Raw genomic sequence first — 21931 nt, forward strand, 5'->3', positions numbered from 1 at the left:
TAAGTTAAGTTTTCCAGTTTTAAACCCACATCTGGTTATTTCTCCTCTGAATGATTGAACTCCTGCTATTCTATATAATAATATGTATTGAAGAAATAAAAGAAGGTTCAACATTATGAGATAAAATTATTCTCATTTACTGCTATGTAACCAGGGTTTTCAGAATAAAAGCTCAATAAAAGGTCCATTCTGTGTGTAAATTGATACAATACATATATATATATTTACAGTTAATATATATATTAGGGAAGTGAGTAAACAAATAATTACACTAATATATTGATATTTTTTTCAGATAACTGTATATATTTTTTTCATTAATATTTTTTTTATTATTATAGTTTTTATGGTTTATTTTTCAATAAAAATGTTTGTAAAATAAAACAATTCTTTTTTTTTTTAAAATCTACAATTGATTTGGTGTGGCAGTTAAACCTCCAGCCGCTAGATGGCAGCAGTACGTCCTGCGCAGCTTGAAGTAACGATGAAATCCTGCGAGAGCCCTGGCGATGACTGGGGATGAGAGGATACAGACGACTCCAGCAGCTTTTAAAGCTTATGTTGGGATATGTTTTGTTTTTTTTGTTAGTTCTATAGATTCAACCAATATATATATATAAACAGTAAATGTATATATATATATATTGTTTCCTGCATTTCCTTTGCAAGGTTTGTTCAAATAAAATACTTGAATACTCGTCTGTGCTGCAGTTAAACGAAGGGAAACGAAGCGAACAGACGAACCAACGTGTTCTACTCGCCGTCGCTCCGACGGTCATAATTGTCGACACGCGCGTGATTAGTTTAATTACTCACTGTAATTAGCCGAGGGCGGGCGCCGCGACTTCTCGGGCGCGATGGCGGCGGCGTTGGCGACGGCGAAGGAACCGTTGGCACAGAAGTGGTCGCCGGTCAAAGTATCTCCTGCAAGAACGGCACTGGTTACAAGTCTGCCCGGCGACAAACGGCAGCGTCAGTGTTTTTTTTTTGAAGCGTCTCCGTGTTTCACTAATTTAATTTGCTGCTGACTTTTAATTAACAGAAGGGCTGATTTGCATATGAACCCCCCCCCCCCCTACTCACCACCCCTCACCCCTCCCCCACCCAAGACTGTCTGTCTGCCTGGCAGCGAGCCAGGGTGGAGGATGACATCAGAGAAAAATTGGGAGGAGGAGGAGAACGAGGAGGAGGAGGAGGAGAAGGTGAAGAGTCTGGAAACAAAGGAGAGGAACAGCAGGAGGGGAAGGAGAAGACAAACGAGGGCAAACACACAACCCGACGCCGGGCGATGGTGGCATGTACACAAACATGTACACAAACATGTACACACTGCCGCCATTGATCCGTCGATGATGGCATCATTAGTTAATCAAAGGCTGAACGTGCTGATGTTTGCGGATGACACGGTCGTCCATGAGAGGGTTCAAGTACCTTGTGAGTGAAGTATCTGCACTCGAGTTACTTCTAAGACAGTGTATGACTATTAATAATAATAATTTCATGGACACAAGATAAGAACATTCTTACTTTCTGGGAAACATATTAAGTTAAGTACTTTTTAACTACACCTCATGAGCGTTATACTAAATAATCAGTATGCTTTAATACACTTTGGGTATTAAGTATACCAAGTACTTAATACACAAAAATGCACTTTTTATTTCATTACAATTTAACTCAATTTATGAACATTTTAAGTACAGTTTACAAATTATTAAGTATACTATAAGTATGTTCTGGGTGCACAAGTAAACTCTGTAAACAACATAAGTACAGTAAGTACACTTCATGAATGAGTAGTGCAAATATAATACACCTTGACACATTAAGTGTATACGTTTAAGGTACACTTTAAGTACACTACATGGATGTTTAAGTACTCATTAAGTAAGTAAGTTTTAGGTACACTTTAAGTACAGTACATGTATGTTTTTAAGTACTCAAGTATGCAAGTTTTAGGTACACTTTAAGTACAGTACATGTATGTTTTTAAAGTACTTATTAGGTATGTAAGTTTAGGGTACACTTTAAGAACACTACATTAATGTTTAAGTACACATTAGGTATGTACGTTTTAGGTATACTGTAAGTAAAGTACATGAATGTTTTAAGTACACATTAATTATGTACGTTTTAGGTACACTTTAAATACAGTACATGTATTTTTTTAAGTACTGATTAGGTATGTACGTTTAAGGTATACTTTAAGTTCACATATAGCAAGTAAGTTTTAGATACTCTTTAGGTACACTACATGAATGTTTGAAGTACACTTTAATTTTAGATTCACTTTAAGTACGCTACATGTATGTTTTAAATACTTATTGAGTATGTAAGCTTTAGATACATTTTAAGTACACTACATGAATGTTTTAAGTACAAATTATATAATAATATATTCAGACTTAAGTAAAGTTTTATGACGTTTTAACTCGACTTCAGAAGCTGAACTTTCGAGTGGATGTCTGAACGTACCTGAAGGTTCCTGAAGGTTCCTGTGTGTCGTGACATCATCGCTGCTCAGACCTGGAACATCTGAGGAACCATGAGGACCATATGGAGAAGAACATAAAACATTACGACCACTTATCTCATGCTGTCAACTTCCTCAAGTGTTTCCTTCAAAATGTTCATGTCTATGTGAAGGTTTTAACTTAGATCTAGAACTAATATAAACTGCTCTTGTGATAAACCAACTCCAGCTTTTCAATTTTAGTTCATAACTTGTAAAGTTATTTATTTTATCAATACTTATAACTTTGTGATGATTTAAGGTTAAAGATATCAAACACAAACTTTAGCTTATTTCAGCTACTGACCACTGCCAACTCCACTAACAAACAAGTACTTCTTAAAATCAATGTATGTATAAATAAAACGTTTTTCTACAATAATTCAGCTAGTTTTTTTAAAGTATTTTCTCACCTGTCACTACTGCTAGCTAGCATCATGCTAGCGAAACATGCTAGCGAATCATGCTAGCGAAACATGCTAGCATGATGCTAGCGTGAACATTCACGTAACCACTGAACAAACTATAAAAGGTAAAAGTAAATATTTACAAACCTTTCATTACCGCCACTTCCTAACAACTCAAATAATTATAAATATATATTTTTTAAACGAAGTTTTTTCTTTAAACACTCTGCTGTGGCAACAGTATCAGACAGGAAGTTATCAAAAATAAAAGCACGAGAAATAGCGCGGTATATGCTTCAATTTGGGTAGAAAATAAAGAGGCTTAAATAATAATTATTGTAATAAATATGGAAATGTAAAGTTAATATGTAAACGTTACAAGCTAAAATACAAGTTTCCCCTAATGTGAGAAGATAAATGTTTTTCTAACTTTTTGTGAGTAATCGTTTTTCTAAAGAATTTTAAATAAACAAGACATTACTTTATTATGAAGGAAAAGAAAATCTATAAATATGTATAATTAAATCAAAATTATAGAGATTTTCATATTTTTTCCGTATGTTTTTAATTGAATGCAACAATTTATGTACAAAACATGTTTTTAACGAATATCATTTATAACTACTGCGCGAACTATGTTTATTTTTAGTCACAAAGAAACGTTCTACTTTGCTGCTGTGGAATTAAATTTAAAAAACCTGCTTTCGTCGCCGCGGCTAATCAAGCGAACCCTGACCGTTGCAGAAGCTTGTATTGATTTGAACGACGTAATGAAACTTTAATTAAAGCTCAAGGATGTGAAGTAAACCTACACTGTCAAGGGATAGTTGTAGAAAAAATAAAGTGGATTTTGGACATAAACACCAGCAAAAACACTCCGTTCACGACATAAACACAGTAAATATATACAACTGTAACCTTTATTTCTTTAATATAGCGGTAAAATTTGTTATCAATAACACAAAAAAGTACAAAAATGCATCAGAACACAGATATACTGGACAGAAACGACAGTGACCACGTAAAGAGAAAAAAAGGATACAAGTGAGAAAAGATTCTTGGCTAATATGTGAGGAGGATGAATCAAAGTGGGCGGAGCCATGGAGACTTTCTTTTTAAAAACAAACAAAAAAAAACAGGGCGTTCAATTTATCAAATATAGAATTCACATTCCTCTGGGGGCCGATCTCCAATAAATAAAACGAGCCCGTGTGAATAAATGGACCAACAAAAGTTTCACATTTTCAATCGTATAAATATTAAATCACTCTTTTAAGATATTTCTAGCCGTAAAAAGAAGGGAATTATAGGTGAGTTTTTGAGTATAAAATAAAAAGGCTATTATCGTTGGTAAAGTGCTGAACGGCATCTTCCCAACAAAGTTTTTTTTACAAATGTTTTAATTTTGGCACCAGCGTTCGATTGGTAAAAGGAAGTTAAGGCAGGAAGCGGCGACAGATTCTCTCTGATGCTCAGAGGCTCGTGTTGGCTCTACAGAGAAATGGCTACACAGTCCATTGAGCTGCTGACATCATCTTCACGCCCTCCTCGAGGTCGGAGACCGGTGAAGTCAGTCTGTTAGCGTCTCCGAGGAGGCAGGTGTATCCTCTTGTGCCGAGGTTCCGGGGGGGGTGTCGGGGGGAGGGGGAGGAGGGACCGGGGGTTGGGAGGCGTCTACATCTCGTGAGCCACCAGGTGATGCTCGGGGAGGCCGTTGCCGTGAGTGACGGCCGTGTTGCTCTCGTTGAGGCGTCTCACGCGGTACATTTCGTAATGGATGCTGCTGGTGATGTCTTTGATGTTCTGCATGTGAGTTCTGGAACACAGGAGAGGAGGTCAATGGATATAAGAAGCAACACTCTAAATTAAATGTGTATTTAAAGACAGTATGAGTCGGATTGAGATATTATTATTATTACTGGACGTTCAATTTATCTGAATAATCTTCACTGTTTTTCCTACAAACGCATTCAATTTATTTCCTTTAACGTCAACTTTGACTTGATCTGAAGTTTCTGAATATTTTTTTATCTTCATCAATGACATATTTGTATTTCTACCAAGTTCATCTACTTTGATCTGAGATAATCATCCACTGGTTAATGTCAAATAACTAAATAACTATCTTTTTTTCAACATAGTAATAAGCACTGGTTTTAGGCACTAATAATAATAACAAAAACAAAATCACACTTAAGATGGTAAAGAAAGTCAAATGATTAAAATGTTTAATTTTAGGCATAAATAAAGGACAAAACTATTTGTACGTTGAGAAAAAAGATAATTTAAGTACATATCGTTGATTTAAAGTGTGAAAAAAACAACACAAAATCACACTAAAGAAAGTAAAATGATTACAATTAAAATGTTTAAATAAAGGACAAAACGATTTGTATGTTGAGAAAAAGATCATTTAAGTACATATCGTTGATTTAAAGTGTGGGGAAAAAAAACACAAAATCACACTAAAGATGGTAAAGAAAGTAAAACGATTAAAATCTAAATGTTTGATTTTTAGCCTAAATAGAGGACAAAACTAGAAAAACAATTTAAATACTTATCGTTGATTTAAAGTGTGATATAAGACACAAAATCACACTAAAGATGGTAAAGAAAGTAAAATGATTAAAATGTTTAAATAAAGGACAAAACTACTTGTATGATGAGAAAAACATAAATACATATTGTTGATTAAAAGTGTGAAGAAAACGAAAAAAAAAAAACAGAAAATGAAAAATCCGAAGCTAAAAGTTTACGTTAAATAAAAATTTAATTTTAAAAGTGTTGAAAAAAACAAGAATATAGTGAAGAAAAAAGGCTTTTTTTGGAACCATAAAAAAAACAAGTTTATCGCGTAGATCTTAAAAAAAACAACAGTTTTTGTCTGGTTTGGAAACTATAGAATAAACTTAATAATCTTAATAAAATAACTGACTTGTACATTGAAGTGAGTATATTGAAAAAAGAATAATAAAATTGAGATTTAATTGTTTGTAATTATTCAAATTGTGTTTATTTTAATATTGTGTTCAGAGGGAGAAGGAAGAGTCGTCAGCAAACGTTACATAAACCATCGATTAAGTTGATTTAGTAAAAAGTACATTAAAATAAAAAAACACTCACCTGATGAGCAGGTCCCGTAGATAAGCGAACTCACAGTGGGCGATGTTTTCAACTGAAGGACACACAGAACAAGGTTCGACATTAACATTGAAGCAGATTCAGAGGGTGATTTTCACTCTAACGTCCACTAGAGGGAGCCTGTAATCTTCATAATTTTCCAATGAATCTCCTGCTTCTGAGCAAACGAAACCAAACTGCAGACACGAGGCTCGTGTCTTGAGCGAGATGAGAAGCGAGATGAGAAACGAGATGCATCAGCGGAAACTAAACCTCGTCCTTGACCCGCTGAAGACCCCAGTGTTTTGTATGAACCCGACTACGACGGCACAGACCCGTGTCAGAAGAACAGATGTGGTGTCGTCTGCTCCATGACGCACAGTCTGAACCCTGAACAAAGCTCTGTTTTATAGACGCCTGGACTGTTTGTCTCCGGGTGTCTTCTGCCAGCTCGTACCTTCGATGGTTCCCCACTTGGTTTTCCTGCCCAGCAGCCGCCGGCCGTTGACCTGGTACTCCTGGTCGCTGCCCACCACAGCGAAGGGGATCATCTCCTGAGACATGATGGAGACACTTTCAGAAACACAAACGTAACACAAACGGTCGGTGAGAGACGTGATCTCATCCTTCCATGATGTTTCCTTTGATATCCTTCAGAGCGTAAATCTAAGAATGTTTATTAGAAGGTTTTATGTTCGTACTCGACTGTACTTAAGGCTCCGGAGCAGGAATGTTATTTCAAATAAAACAGTTCGAGCTCCAACTTTCCAGTTGTTTCTTCTGTGATTGTGATTCATTTGGAACGTTTGAGATGAACTCGACCTGAAACCACCGAACTGCTCCACAGCTGTAGATCGGAGACGGTGCTTTAATTCATTTCCAGCATGGCTAAATCACGAATCAACTCCTTCCACTTTGATCCTTAAGGGACTTTAATCCACTTTAAAAACACTTTTTTCAACTCACTACTTCTACTGCTACTACTGCTGCTTCTTTTACTTATTATACTTCTACTAATAATTTTACTATTAATTCTTAGACTACTTCTACATTTTCTACTATTGCTACTAATTTTACAACTAATTCTTATACTGCTTCTAATTCTACTACTACTACTACTACTACTTTTACTACTTATTCTACTACTACTTTCACTACTAATTCAACCACTAATTGTAGTTCTACTTCTACTCTAAACATTTTACTTCTACAAAAATGTCTACTTCTATTAAAATTTCTACTACTTTTTTCTTCTTCTCTTTTGTATTATTATTTTTTTTTTTCTTCGCAACCGTTTTCAGTTTGAAGTACTGAGTATTGCTGTATCTCAGATCGCGCACTGCTTCACAGTACACTGATTGAAACGTCGTTCGAACACCATCACCGACACTTGACAGCACTTTTCTCCGATCAAAACAACTTATTAAGTTGTGTTTCATTGTGTTATTATTGTTGTTGTGTCGTTTCCTCAAGACATTTACGTCAGTATCTGCTTCAGATCCAGTTACGCATCTTCCGTTTGGCGACTTAGCTCTGGACGTAGCGTCGTCTCAGTCACCAAGTGTCCATCGATCTACACTAGATTCTCACACTTTTGTACTCAAAATATTAAGTGCATTTTTATACCCTTGTCCTTTTATGTTTTTTTAGTTAAATACATTTTTCTTTAAAATAAATGAATGAAACATTTGAATTTGCAATTATTATGCAAATATTCATAATTTGTTCTTTTTTTGTGTTCAAATTAAACTTCTGGCCACTAGATGGCAGATAGTCATTACGTCCTCTGCAGCTAAAGGAACAATGAAGATCCCGGCGATGACTGAGGACGAGAGGATACAGTGACTCCAGCAGCTTTTAACGCTGATGTTTGGACATATTTTGGTTTGAAAACAAATGAAAAAAGTTACGACTTCGTCAAGAGTCATGTGGTCTGTAAATTCTGGGTATGACTGAGGACGAGAGGATACAGTCGAATCCAGCAGCTTTTAAAGCTGATGTTTAACATATTTTGGTTTGAAAACAAATGAAAGCAGTTACGACTTAGTCAAGAGTCATGTGGTCTGTAAATTCAGAGTCAAGTACTCGACAATACTACACATATATACTTGTTACTACAGTATCACTATGTATGGTATCGTTGAATACACACCCTAATATTGACTCGACAACATCTTTTGTTTTTCCTCTGATTTGTGAACAAAAGGATCGGTGAGTGATGGTTGGGACTGGTGTAATTACACTGTTGTAACAACAGGGGGAGCCAAACCTGATTTGCTCTTCCATTTAAAAGTTTCTATTTGAATAACGAGACATTATTTCAGAGATAAAAGTCTGATAAAAGTGATTCTGCTCACCCTGATCTTCTCGTTGATCATGCGGTCCTCTGCGTCCTCGTCGAACTCCTTCTGAGGGTAGACGTCGATGCCGTTGGCTCGCAGCTCTTCCCTGATCTGGAGACAACAAGGACACCTTTTAGGCAACTTTGAAAAAACTGCAGTTTTAATTGCAGGGATCAGTCCGGCGGCGGTGATTAACACAGACTTCAGACAACACACGGTGTTAATACTGAGTGATGTTCGCGGCGAGGGGGGTATTAACACTAATCTACCTCCTAATCGACTGGAATTTAAGGATTAATGAAGGTTTGTTTACAAACAAGCGGAGCTGCATCTGTTCTTCATGACCATGAGATCAGCCTCGTCAAGGTCAACACTTTTACACAACAGATCAGAAAAAGGTTCATTTTAAAAAACAATATTTATGTTTCATAAGATCATTTTAATATAAGCACAATGAGTAGATTATGTTTCGGCTCATTCCAGTAATGCGCGCTATGTTCTATCTTTCCTTTATCTCTTCAACTCTTTCTTCTATTCCTCTTTTTTTCCCCTCACTCACTTGAATCTTCAACTCGTGTTTCAACTCCTTCCACTTTGACCTTCAGGTACTTTAATCAACTCACACCTACATACTTCCTTCAACTTTAAAAACACTTTTGTCTGCTTACTACTACTACTACTACTTATCCTTCCACTACTAATTCTACTTCTACAACTACTTCTACTTATGCTATTACTTCTACTACCAATTCTACAACTACCATTACTTCTACTACTCATTCTACTACTACTATTACTTCTACTACTCGTTTTTACTACTACTATTACTTCTACTACTCGTTTTTACTACTACTACTCGTTCTACTAATACTACTATTACTTCTACTACTCGTTCTACTAATACTACTATTACTTCTACTACTCGTTCTACTACTACTTCTACTATAACTTCAACTTCTCGGTCCACTACTACTCATTCTACTACTACTACTACTATTACTTCTACTACTCATTCTACTACTACAACTACTAATTATACTACTACTACTACTTATTCTACTACTACTTCTACTACTGTTACTATTACTTCTACTACCAATTCTACTATTATTACATATACTACTACTTTTACTACTAATTCTACTATTATTACATATACTACTACTTTTACTACTAATTCTACTACTATTACATCTACTAATACTAATTCTATTGGTACTTTTAGTACCAATTCTAAAACTTATTCTACTACTACTTTCACTACTTATTCTACTACTAATTTTACAACTCATTGTAGTTCTAATTTACAACTAATTCTAGTTCTAATTTACAACTAATTCTAGTTCTACTCCCATTACTACTACTTCTTCTACTCCCACAACTACTAAAAAATCCACTTCTATTAACATTTCTACTACTTTTTTCTCCTCCTTTGGATTCTTCTTTTTTTCTTCGCAACCGTTTTCAGTTTATTTCAATGTCTTCACATCAGTCTTTCTTCTTTATTCTATCATTTCAACTGTTTCCACACATATTTACTTTGAATACTAATTAAATACTTTCAAGTATTTCACTACTCAGCATTCACACAGCACTTTCTTCTGGACATGAACTTGTCTATTTAATACAGTCTAAGCCAGAGTGATGCTGAAGGACAAGTGTTTGCAGGGTTGGATCTCTACCTTCTTCTTGAAGAAGTCTCTCTCCTCTAGCGTCAGCGTGTCGGCTTTGGCGATGACGGGCACGATGTTGACCACCTTGCTGAGGCGCCGCATGAACTCCACGTCCAGAGGTCGCAGGCTGACGAAGAGAGACGAACACCAGACGGTCAAACCAACGAAAAAAATAGTATGAGTATGTGTGTGTGTGCGACGCTGAGAGCGTCCAGCAGATGTCGCCGACAGTCACGAGGGGGTTGACAGAACGCAGCCGCTCACGTCCCTCCAAGCAGGGCTTTTTTTTTTTTTTTTTTTAAGGTTAAATCCGGAGCAGCTGCCGGAGCATGTGACATGTGCAGTGTTGGATCAACATGGTCGGGGGGGTTGAGACGATCCAGGACATGAGAGTCGCCCCCGTTTGTCAACTTTTGACGGTAAACATCGAGAGCCAGAGAGAGAAAAAAAATGCTTTTAGAGCGAAGAGGGAATTCGTGGGTTGACGGACACGAGAGTGTGCAAACCATCCCCCCATCCTCTCCGGCGGCGGAGGGAGGGCTGCTCATGCGATCAGAGCCAGATGTGAATGTCAGTAAAAACCCACAGTGAGAGAACACGGAGCATTGTTTCTGCTCCAGATTCACCGTCTCCGGTTACACTCGTGTGCAGGACGAGACGAGTGCGAGTCAGTGAAACATCTTCGCTTCGCTGGAGGTGTTTTCGTACCAGTGTCCGGTCGGGGGGATGAAGTATATGCAGCAGTGGACTCTGGAGTCCGGGATCCTCTTCTTCCGGTTGATGTTGATCTCCTCCTGCAGATACGCCTCGTACTGGTCATTAATAAACTTCATGATGGGCTGCCAACTGCAGGGGAGGACGGTGGAGAGGAAGTTGCAGAAGGAAAAAATAGAGAGAGAGAGGGAGGGATGGGGGAGGAGAGGGGAGCGGCAGGAACAAAATGGAGGATTAATTTTTTTTTCGAGATGCTTCACAAGAAGGATGTCGAGTGAACTTTTTTTTACCAGTTCTCGTTGTTGATCTGGTCCCCGAAACCTGGCGTGTCGATCACCGTCAGCTTCATCCTGACGCCCTTCTCCTCGATGTCTGCAACGTCACGTTCAAACAGTCAAGTTTCCACCACCAGGAGAAGATATCGATACGACGATACATCGCCATCTTTCTTTGAACGATTCGGTGTCAACATTCAACATCAAGTACCGTATTTTCTGGACTATAAGTCGCAGTTTTTTGCATAGTTTGGCCGGGGGCGACTTATGTGTGAAATTATTAACACATTATTACCGGTATATCATTTCACATGTTATTTTCACACTAAACCGCAAGAGGGCGCTCTAGGCCTGTGTTGATAATTTCGACGTAGAAGAGGAAGCGCCGCATCTTCTACCTCCGCAGTTAGCGGAGTTTATTAAAAGTGACACCGAAGGATGAAGATTTCATTGGATTTGAGTTATTTGCAGTTACACGGATGGTTTGGTAAACTTCTTAGCATGTTATTTATGCTATAGTTATCTGAATAACTCTTAATATGTTATGTTAACATACCAGGTTCTCAGTTGTGTCATGTAACGTAACATACCGTACAATTATTCAGCCTGTTGTTGCCTCTATTCTATTTTTATTTTAAATTGCCTTTCAAGATGACATGTCTGTTCTTGGTGTTAGATTTTATCAAATAAATTTCCCCCAAAAATGCGACTTATACTCCAGTGCGACTTATATGTTTTTTTCCTTCATTTTTATGCATTTTATGGCTGGTGCGACTTATGTTCCGGAGCCACTTATAGTCCGGAAAATACGGTAGTTTACTTTACCATTTCTGCTTTTAAATCAAAAAGTATTTTTATGGTTTATATTTCAATAAAGTTTGTATAATATATATATATTTATATATACATATATATTTTTTTATATTTACAATTAACATGGGAATATTCAGTTTGTTCATTTTTGTGTTGCATTAAACTTCTGGCAGTTAGAGGGCAGCTTAAGGCACAATCAAAAATCCAGCCAGATGACTGAGGACGAGAGGATACGGCCACTCGTTTTCAAGCTGATGTTTCAAAATATGTCGCTACATGGTAGCAGTCGTTTAATAGAGATCCCGGCGATGACTGAGGATGAGAGGATAGAGTGACTCCAGCAGTTTTTAAAGCTGATGTTTGGACATAAACAAGTGAAATCAGTTACGACTTCGTCAAGAGTCATGTGGTCTGTAAATTCTACAACAACAGAGTCAAGTACTCGACAATACTACAAATATATCCTTGTTACTACAGTATCACACTATATTGTATCATTATGCACTGCGTATCACCACAATGTTGCCGGTAAGCGCCACCAGCGGAGACGCGAGAAAACAAATGAAAAAAAGCACCAGGACGTACCATGACTGATGGACTTGATCTCGATGGTCTTGGGGATCTTCTCCTGGGCCATGGCCATCGCAGACTTGCGGCTGACTTTGGATTTAAACAGCGTGTTCATCAACGTGGACTTCCCCAAACCACTTTGTCCTGAGAGCAGAAACCACACCTTAGAGTCAAACTTCTCCCATGAACACAATTTCAAATATAGCATTAGACCATGGACATCTCAGTATTTTAAGGGATTTCTGAAAATGTTTGTTTATTAATGAATATTGTTCATTTACTAGTAAATATGTTCAGCATTTCATTTCTAAACCAATATTTTTCTAGCACATCACATATAGAGTAGTTTTGTTCTCACTTGTGTTGTTTTTATATTTTATTGGTGCCATAAAACAAGAGCGTATTTCCATTTAGAAATAAAGATCTGGTTACTCACTACTACTTCGAATACTACTACTACTGCTGATTTTAACTTATACAACTACTTCTACAACTAATTCTTAGCCTACTTCTACTACTACTTCTACTACAAAATTCTTAGACTACTTCTACAACTAATTCTTAGACTACTTCTACTACAAATTCTTTGACTGCTTCTACTACAAAATTCTTAGACTACTTCTACTACAAATTCGTAGTATACTTCTACTACTAATTCTACCACTAATTCTTAGACTACTTCTACAACTAATTCTTAGACTACTTCTACAACTAATTCTTAGACTACTTCTACTACAAATTCTTAGTCTACTTCTACTTCTACAACTAATTCTTAGACTACTTCTACTACAAATTCTTATACTGCTTCTACTACAACTAATTCTTAGACTACTTCTACAACTAATTCTTAGACTACTTCTACTACAAAATTCTTAGAGTACTTCTACCACTAATTCTACAACTAATTCTTAGACTACTTCTACAACTAATTCTTAGACTACTTCTACAACTAATTCTTAGACTACTTCTACTACAAATTCTTAGACTACTTCTACTACTACTTCTACAACTAATTCTTAGACTACTTCTACAACTAATTCTTAGACTACTTCTACTACAAATTATTTGACTGCTTCTACTACAAAATTCTTAGACTACTTCTACCACTAATTCTTAGACTACTTCTACCACTAATTCTACAACTAATTCTTAGACTACTTCTACAACTAATTCTTAGACTACTTCTACTACAAATTCTTAGACTACTTCTACTACTACTTCTACAACTAATTCTTAGACTACTTCTACAACTAATTCTTAGACTACTTCTACTACAAATTATTTGACTGCTTCTACTACAAAATTCTTAGACTACTTCTACCACTAATTCTTAGACTACTTCTACCACTAATTCTACAACTAATTCTTAGACTACTTCTACAACAAAATTCTTAGACTACTTCTACTACAAATTCTTAGACTACTTCTACTAATTCTTAGACTACTTCTACCACTAATTCTACAACTAATTCTTAGACTACTTCTACAACTAATTCTTAGACTACTTCTACTACAAATTCTTAGACTACTTCTACTACTTCTACAACTAATTCTTAGACTACTTCTACAACTAATTCTTAGACTACTTCTACTACAAATTATTTGACTGCTTCTACTACAAAATTCTTAGACTACTTCTACCACTAATTCTTAGACTACTTCTACCACTAATTCTACAACTAATTCTTAGACTACTTCTACAACTAATTCTTAGACTACTTCTACTAATTCTTAGACTACTTCTACCACTAATTCTACAACTAATTCTTAGACTACTTCTACTACAAATTCTTTGACTGCTTCTACTACAAAATTCTTAGACTACTTCTACAACTAATTATTAGACTACTTCTACTACAAATTCTTAGACTACTTCTACTACAAATTCTTAGACTACTTCTACAACTAATTCTTAGACTACTTCTACTACAAACTCTTTGACTACTTCTACTACAAACTCTGACTACTTCTACTACAAACTCTTAGTCTAATTCTACTACAAATTCTTAGACTACTTCTACTACAAATTCTTAGACTACTTCTACTACAAATTCTTAGACTACTTCTACTAATTCTTAGACTACTTCTACCACTAATTCTACAACTACTTTTACTACTTATTCTACAACTACTTCTACTGGTGCTTTTACTACTTATACTACTAATTCTACTACTACTTTAAAAAAAACGATATGAGTGTTTCAGATAAGCTTCAAAGATTATGGACGTCAACGATTCCTCAGATTATAGTAGTAGTTACGAGGTAAAGGAGTTTTGACGAAGCAGGACCAACACAGTAATCATTCAAATAGATCAAGCCTCCAAGAATAAAAAGATGATATTACACTTCCTGTAAGAGATGGGTTGGTAAATACAACTTATGGTTCGACAGTCAGAACAAGACGTCGGCCAGTTGTGTGATCGTCACGTAAATTATCTTCACCTCATGGCATAAATACACAACTTAAAATGTGCCTGAAGACAAACGATTGACAGAAATTCAACTTTCCTGTGTCAAAAACATAATCTGCTTGTTTAATCCACACTACAATTTCATCATAGAACAAATGTTGTTAACCTCAAAGTGTGTTTATGAAAAACAAAAATGTGAAAGTATGAAGCGTCGTAGTCACTAGATTCACGTTTCTAGCTTTAAATATACCTTAACTATCTGTTGCATCTTAAGTGTAGATGAACCCAAAAATAAACACCTCTGTAAAACCACTTGTGTGACCCAGTGATCCACTTTACAACTGCTGCATTTCCCTCTTTGAAGAGGTAGAATTTAAAATGCACCGCACGAGTTAAATGTGATCCTCGCTGCTCAGACTTCCAGCCCCGAGGCTGCCGGTTCAACACCTTCATCTGAGGACGAGCCGTCGCGCCAGGAGAGCTGGAGTCGGGTGGAGTCGGGCGGAGGGCGGTCTGTCTGCTCGCCGGGGTGTGTGTGTGATTAGATTCATGATGCGTCTCAACACAGTCATCGGGTGAAAGTGTTATCATTACGACAGGTGAGGAGCGACGTCGTTGCCATGATTAAAAAGGAAGGATTCGATATCCTGGGTAAGTGCTGGCGTGAGAACGAATGTTTAGATGTCGAGACGACGCCTGGAAAGATCTTCAGACAAAACAGAACTGGTGGCTTTTACGTTTGGTATGAAAAATGTTTAATTTGATTCAAATTTGTATCTATTTCTTTTGTTAGTGAGGGATTTCTATTCCACACTATATTATTATGCTTGGATGTTGTTCATTGCAAAGCTTAATGTCTACTTATTGTCTAAAATGTGATTAATGAATATCATTATTTTTGTTTAAAAGGTGCTATATAAATATCATTATTATTGTTTAAAAGGTGATATATAAACATCATTATTATCGTTTAAAACGTGCTATATAAATATTATTATTATTGTCTAAAAGATGCTAAAAATATCATTATTATTGTCTAAAAGATGCTATATTAATATCATTATTATTGTCTAAAAGATGCTAATAAATATCATTATTATTGTCTAAAAGATGTTATATTAACATAATTATTATTGTTTAAAAGGTGATATATTAACATAATTATTATTGTTTAAAAGGTGATATATTAACATAATTATTATTGTTTAAAAGATGCTATATAAATATCATTATTATTTTTTAAAAGGCGCTATATAAATATCATTATTATTGTTTAAAAGGTGCTATATAAATATCATTATTATTGTTTAAAAGGTGCTATATAAATATCATTATTATTGTTTAAAAGGTGCTATATAAACATCATTATTATTGTTTAAAAGGTGCTATATAAATATCATTATTATTGTTTAAAAGGTGCCATATAAATATCATTATTATTGTTTAAAAGGTGCTATATAAATATCATTATTATTGTTTAAAAGGTGCTATATAAACATCATTATTATTGTTTAAAAGGTGCTATATAAACATCATTATTATTGTTTAAAAGGTGCTATATAAATATCATTATTATTGTTTAAAAGGTGCTATATAAATATCATTATTATTGTTTAAAAGGTGATATATAAACATCATTATTATCGTTTAAAACGTGCTATATAAATATTATTATTATTGTCTAAAAGATGCTATATTAATATCATTATTATTGTCTAAAAGATGCTAATAAATATCATTATTATTGTCTAAAAGATGCTATATTAACATAATTATTATTTTTTAAAAGGGTATATATTAACATAATTATTATTGTTTAAAAGGTGATATATTAACATAATTATTATTGTTTAAAAGGTGCTATATAAATATCATTATTATTTTTTAAAAGGCGCTATATAAATATCATTATTATTGTTTAAAAGGTGCTATATAAATATCATTATTATTGTTTAAAAGGTGCTATATAAACATCATTATTATTGTTTAAAAGGTGCTATATAAATATCATTATTATTGTTTAAAAGGTGCTATATAAACATCATTATTATTGTTTAAAAGGTGCTATATAAATATCATTATTATTGTTTAAAAGGTGCTATATAAATATCATTATTATTGTTTAAAAGGTGCTATATAAACATCATTATTATTGTTTAAAAGGTGCTATATAAATATCATTATTATTGTTTAAAAGGTGCTATATAAATATCATTATTATTGTTTAAAAGGTGCTATATAAATATCATTATTATTGTCTAAGAGGTGCTATATAAACATCATTATTATTGTTTAAAATATTCTGTATAAACATCATTATTATTGTTTAAAAGATGCTATATAAATATCATTATTATTGTTTAAAAGGTGCTATATAAATATCATTATTATTGTTTAAAAGGCGCTATATAAATATCATTATTATTGTTTAAAAGGTGCTATATAAACATCATTATTATTGTCTAAAAGGTGCTATATAAATATCATTATTATTGTTTAAAAGGTGCTATATAAATATCATTATTATTGTTTAAAAGGTGCTATATAAACATCATTATTATTGTCTAAAAGATGCTATATAAATATCATTATTATTGTCTAAAAGATGCTATATAAATATCATTATTATTGTCTAAAAGGTGCTATATAAATATCATTATTATTGTCTAAAAGGTGCTATATAAATATCATTATTATTGTCTAAAAGGTGCTATATAAACATCATTATTATTGTCTAAAAGATGCTATATAAACATCATTATTATTGTTTAAAAGGTGCTATATAAATATCATTATTATCGTCTAGAAGATGCTATATAAATATCATTATTATTGTCGAAAAGGTGCTATTTAAATATAGTAATTGATGTTTAAAATTTGCTATATAAATATTATTGTTTAAAAGGTGCTATATTACATCATTATTATTGTTTAAAAGATGCTATATAAATTAAATTGTTTAAAAGGTGCTATATTAACATCATTATTATTGTTTAAAAGATGCTATATAAACATCATTATTATTGTTTAAAAGGTGCTATATAAATATCATTATTATTCTTAATATATATTATTTTATGTTTTTTATTTTTTAAACATCTTTTTATTGATTTTCCGATATTAAGACATACATTTTGACACACAAATGAATAAAAGGTAGAATACAATATTATTGCTAATATTTCCTCCACTTATACTGCATTTTTAACTGCACCTACATGTATACCCAAGGGTTTGCAAATGTTTGTTTCATGTGTAATCCTGTTATTCGCATGTAAATATATATTATTTATTTCAGTTTTGTGTCATATTCTTTGCAGTTTGTTGTGGAAAAACACGCTGAAATCTCCACTCACCGACCACCATGATGTTCAGCTCGAAGCCCTGTTTCATGGCCTTCCTCCTCATCTGTTCCAGGATGGCGTCGATGCCCACGTAGCTGAAGTCCATGACGGGTCCGCCGGGTCTGTCCCCGTACAGGCCGCCCACGGACGGGGGCGGCGCAGAGTCCGACATCACCGTCTCCGTCATGGCGCTGCTGCTGCTGCTGCTGCTGCTGTAGCTGGAAATCACCTGCGGCCCTGCGTCAGCACAGAGAGGAGGAGGAGGGTCAAAGGTCAACCCATGACTCGCTGCATTTTTTTGCCAAATATAGAAAAAAAGCAGCTCCTCGTCAGGTTATGTTGCTACCTGCCTAATGATCTGTTATTTTAGCGGCTTTCAAGTTCCTCCCGGTCGGAGTGAATACTTGATCAGCGCTCCTGCCAAAAAGGAAACTGAAAATACTCGCTGTAACATAATCCGACTTTGCAGAAATCTATCGGTTTGTTTTTCTAACAATTACTCCGACATTTCAGCCGTGGAATGCACGAGGGTCTGCGTCCAATCGGGAGATAGATGTTCAGCTTTTATTGGACTGGAGCTGCAGGAGGAGCTCGACCTCCGAAGCAAACGCTCGCCAAGGTAACGTACATTTTTAAAAAAAATGGGGCGACGCTGCAGAAAAAGAGGTTTTTATTGTGCGATTGTTCCGTGGATCCAGTCGCACCTGCAGACACGGAACATCGAGCTCACGGACCATGATTTATTCGCGGCGAGAACCGGTCCAAGGCACAAATCCTGCTCCCCTGGTGGAACTTTCGGGACACAAATCCTAATTTACGGTCGGCGCTGATTAATGGAAGTGGTTTTGCTGCAGAATAACATCGCCGTGGAAACCAGCGGTGAGTTCAAAACCAACATGCTGTTTAATAATGAGCTCCATTGTGCGTATGTGTGTCACGGAGACCCACCTATGGAAGCCGCTCTCCTCCTACACCACTTCCTCATCCTGTTCCAGCAGTCAGTCAGCAACTCACTCTGACTTTTTGCCCTCCACGAGGTCCGAACCCACCCCCCTGTGGCCCCCCCGCAACCTTGCCTGATAAAGTCCTCTCCCTCTCCACGAAAAACCCTTTCCTCCGTCAACGCTTCAAAAGCCGTGTCATCTCCACCTGAGATGTTCTAGCAACTTCTTCAAAACTCAACCTTCCATCCGTCCTCCTGGCTTTCATCTCGAAAACCCCACATTTTGTCTCCTTTTGTAGACACAAAAAAATGTTTTTGTTTATCATTCCCGACCAGAGTTGACGGGTCTCTGACATACTTCCCTCACATCCTTGTGTACATAACAAAAACTTTAGGGGGGAGGAGGGGGGTCGCACCTTGACAGGTGAGCTGTACCTGTCGACATCAATGGTCAACGGCACTAAAAACCCAAACAACTCGCCTGAACATGAGATAAGATTTCAAAGCTACACGACCTCAGTGTTGATTTTTATGAGGCTATTGAGGACGGAAAAATATGTGGAGTTTCCATGTTTTCCCAGTGTTGCGTGGGTTTACTCCGGTTTCCTCCCACAGTCCAAAAAACATACAGAGGTTGATTGAGGACTTTGGGGAAATTGTCCGTAGATATGTGTGTGTGAATGGTTGTCTGTCTATGCGTGTCCTGCGATAGACTGGCATCCTGTCCAGGGTGTCCCCTGCCTCTCGCCCTATGAAACTGGGATAGGTCTCCCCGTGACCCCCACAAGGGATAAAGCGGTAGAAATGTAATGAATGAACAAGCAATAAACAATATGCCAGGGAGGCTAATGGCTGCCATTAATCTACTTTTTTTTTTAAAAACCTCTAGTTTATGTCATAAAATGCAAGTACTCTAAAAAGTAATCTTTGCCCAATTTGCCTACAACAAGTTCACCCGTATTTATTCACAATTTATTCTATAGAACCTGAAAAAAAGTTGAAATGTCGCTCTTGCTGAAAAGTGCATATTAAAGAGAATATAATGATTATTTAGCGATTATCATCCAAATCACATGTGCTGTGTCTCAAATCGCATACTTCTCTTAGTATACTAGAAGTTAGTATGCATCAGGATAGTGTACGTTCTAACTAGTACGTGAATTCTCCACAGATAGTATGTCTCAAATCAAACACTGCTGGAAACAGGAAATGACCCGACAGCTTCTTCTTCTACTACTATTTAAAGATGTTGCAACCAGCTGTTGGAACACCATCGCCACCTGCTGGCACCACGTTTTGCCAGTTTGGAAGAAATATTTAAGAAAAAATATGAAAAACGAAATATTTAAGCTGGTATCAGTATATATATATTTATGACGCAACTTCTGTTTACAACATCACTAAAATGGCAGCCGTTTAGAGTAGATAGTGTCCATCGATCCATACTCAGTTTTGTGGGCGTTTTAGTGACAATTTAGTGTGCACACTAAATTTCGCATACTAAGAATTGAGACGCACTTATGCACTAAAAATACTAACTTTGAGTACGCAAGTATGCGATTTGAGACACAGCATTGGTCTTATATTTAACAAAATAATCTCGGTGGCAATAAATGCTATATACGTCCAACACAAAAAAACTACTATTGCGAAACACCACCGGGACGTAAAAGCATCTACGCAGGAAACGGCATGAGCGCGACAAGACAAAGATTTACAGATGTTCCGACTCCTAAATAGTTCCCACAGAGAAGAAAGGCTTTTTTTTTTTTGCAAAGTAACGAATGATGAATGTACTCGCCCGATGGCCCCCAGTCAAAGTTGAGACCTCGAGTTACTTGGCAAAAAAAACAAAAAAAAAACACAAAGGGATTTCCAAGGTTCTTGCTCAACGCTGTGGGAAAGTTGAGAAATGGACTTGATTTTCGGTATAAAATCTGTCAACTTTTGAATGAAAACATAAAAAAAATAACCTCTTCTGAGCTTCAATATCGCTCGGCAACATGTGTTTGAAATAAAAAGTTGAATTTACGTCCTCGACTATGAGAGTCTTCGACATGAAAATGATAAATCAATCATTGTTTCGTTCAAATAAGTTAGTTCCTCTGCAACACGAGGGCAAAATTCCCAGAATAAGACATTTTCTTTCAGAATTTGGAAAGTGCGTGAGTCATTCCCGGGATTCTGTTTCCAATCACCAGCACTCGAACGGCGTTTCTCGGGTTTCCTGCGCTATAAGTTTGCCTTATTTGTTGAAGAGAGTCCAAAAACAAGAGTGAGAAGACAATGATGAGAGGAGGAGGAGGGTGTCGGGGGGGCGCAGGGGAAACACAGAACACGAACCGGAGAAAAGGTCATGGCGAAAGAGTGGAGGAAGAAGGAGTGAGAGTAACTGTTCACACTAGAATCATTTATGCTCGTTTTCATTTCTCGCCACAGGCCGTTGAAGCCGCAGCTGGATCCGGTTATATTCGCGTCTCTGCTCATTTCTGTAAGTAACACAAAAACCACACAGATCGCTGCCGACCTCGACCTCGACCAGGGTGTTCATCGTGACAAACGGTCTCACGGGGTCATGGGTTGAGTTCCCACCTCGGGTCGGAGAGAATCTTTAAACCGATCCTTTACATCAAAACCATGACTTTGTAATTAACAGATATTTCCAGTAGAAGTTTAAAAAAAACAATGATGTTAAACTAAGTTCAAGATAATTTACCGTAATCAAATAGATTTTTCCAGTTGCTACTGGAAGTCTTACCAAAATATGTGCAAACACACGGTCATCCGGGCCAAAGATCCATCACCT

At 35.9% G+C, this 21931-nt stretch overlaps 1 protein-coding gene and 1 long non-coding RNA gene across 6 annotated transcripts in view; both read right to left on the minus strand.

Annotated features, from left to right (window-relative positions):
- Positions 1 to 825: 825 nt before the first annotated feature.
- LOC148064837 (uncharacterized) lies at positions 826 to 3142 on the minus strand. Its single transcript, XR_015713394.1, has 3 exons — positions 3067 to 3142; positions 2476 to 2535; positions 826 to 924 (listed from the first exon to the last, which is right to left on the minus strand). It is a non-coding gene; the product is annotated as an uncharacterized LOC148064837 (long non-coding RNA).
- Positions 3143 to 3821: 679 nt separating this feature from the next.
- The window catches only part of septin9a (septin 9a), a 65356-nt gene continuing 47246 nt past the window's right edge, over positions 3822 to 21931 (minus strand). For all 5 annotated transcript variants that reach the window (XM_087808968.1, XM_087808971.1, XM_087808969.1 and 2 more), the window contains 9 exons: positions 18195 to 18419; positions 12442 to 12570; positions 11059 to 11140; positions 10763 to 10900; positions 10064 to 10181; positions 8397 to 8492; positions 6497 to 6593; positions 6043 to 6094; positions 3822 to 4735 (listed from right to left, as the gene is read on the minus strand). In XM_087808968.1, the coding sequence (XP_087665094.1) occupies positions 4594 to 4735; positions 6043 to 6094; positions 6497 to 6593; positions 8397 to 8492; positions 10064 to 10181; positions 10763 to 10900; positions 11059 to 11140; positions 12442 to 12570; positions 18195 to 18419 (1079 nt within the window). In that variant the 3' untranslated portion in view covers positions 3822 to 4593. The remainder of the gene's footprint in view (positions 4736 to 6042; positions 6095 to 6496; positions 6594 to 8396; positions 8493 to 10063; positions 10182 to 10762; positions 10901 to 11058; positions 11141 to 12441; positions 12571 to 18194; positions 18420 to 21931) is intronic.

Source organism: Callionymus lyra, chromosome 15, assembly GCF_982586985.1.
Source record: "Callionymus lyra chromosome 15, fCalLyr1.hap1.1, whole genome shotgun sequence".
Classification (NCBI taxonomy): domain Eukaryota; kingdom Metazoa; phylum Chordata; class Actinopteri; order Syngnathiformes; family Callionymidae; genus Callionymus; species Callionymus lyra.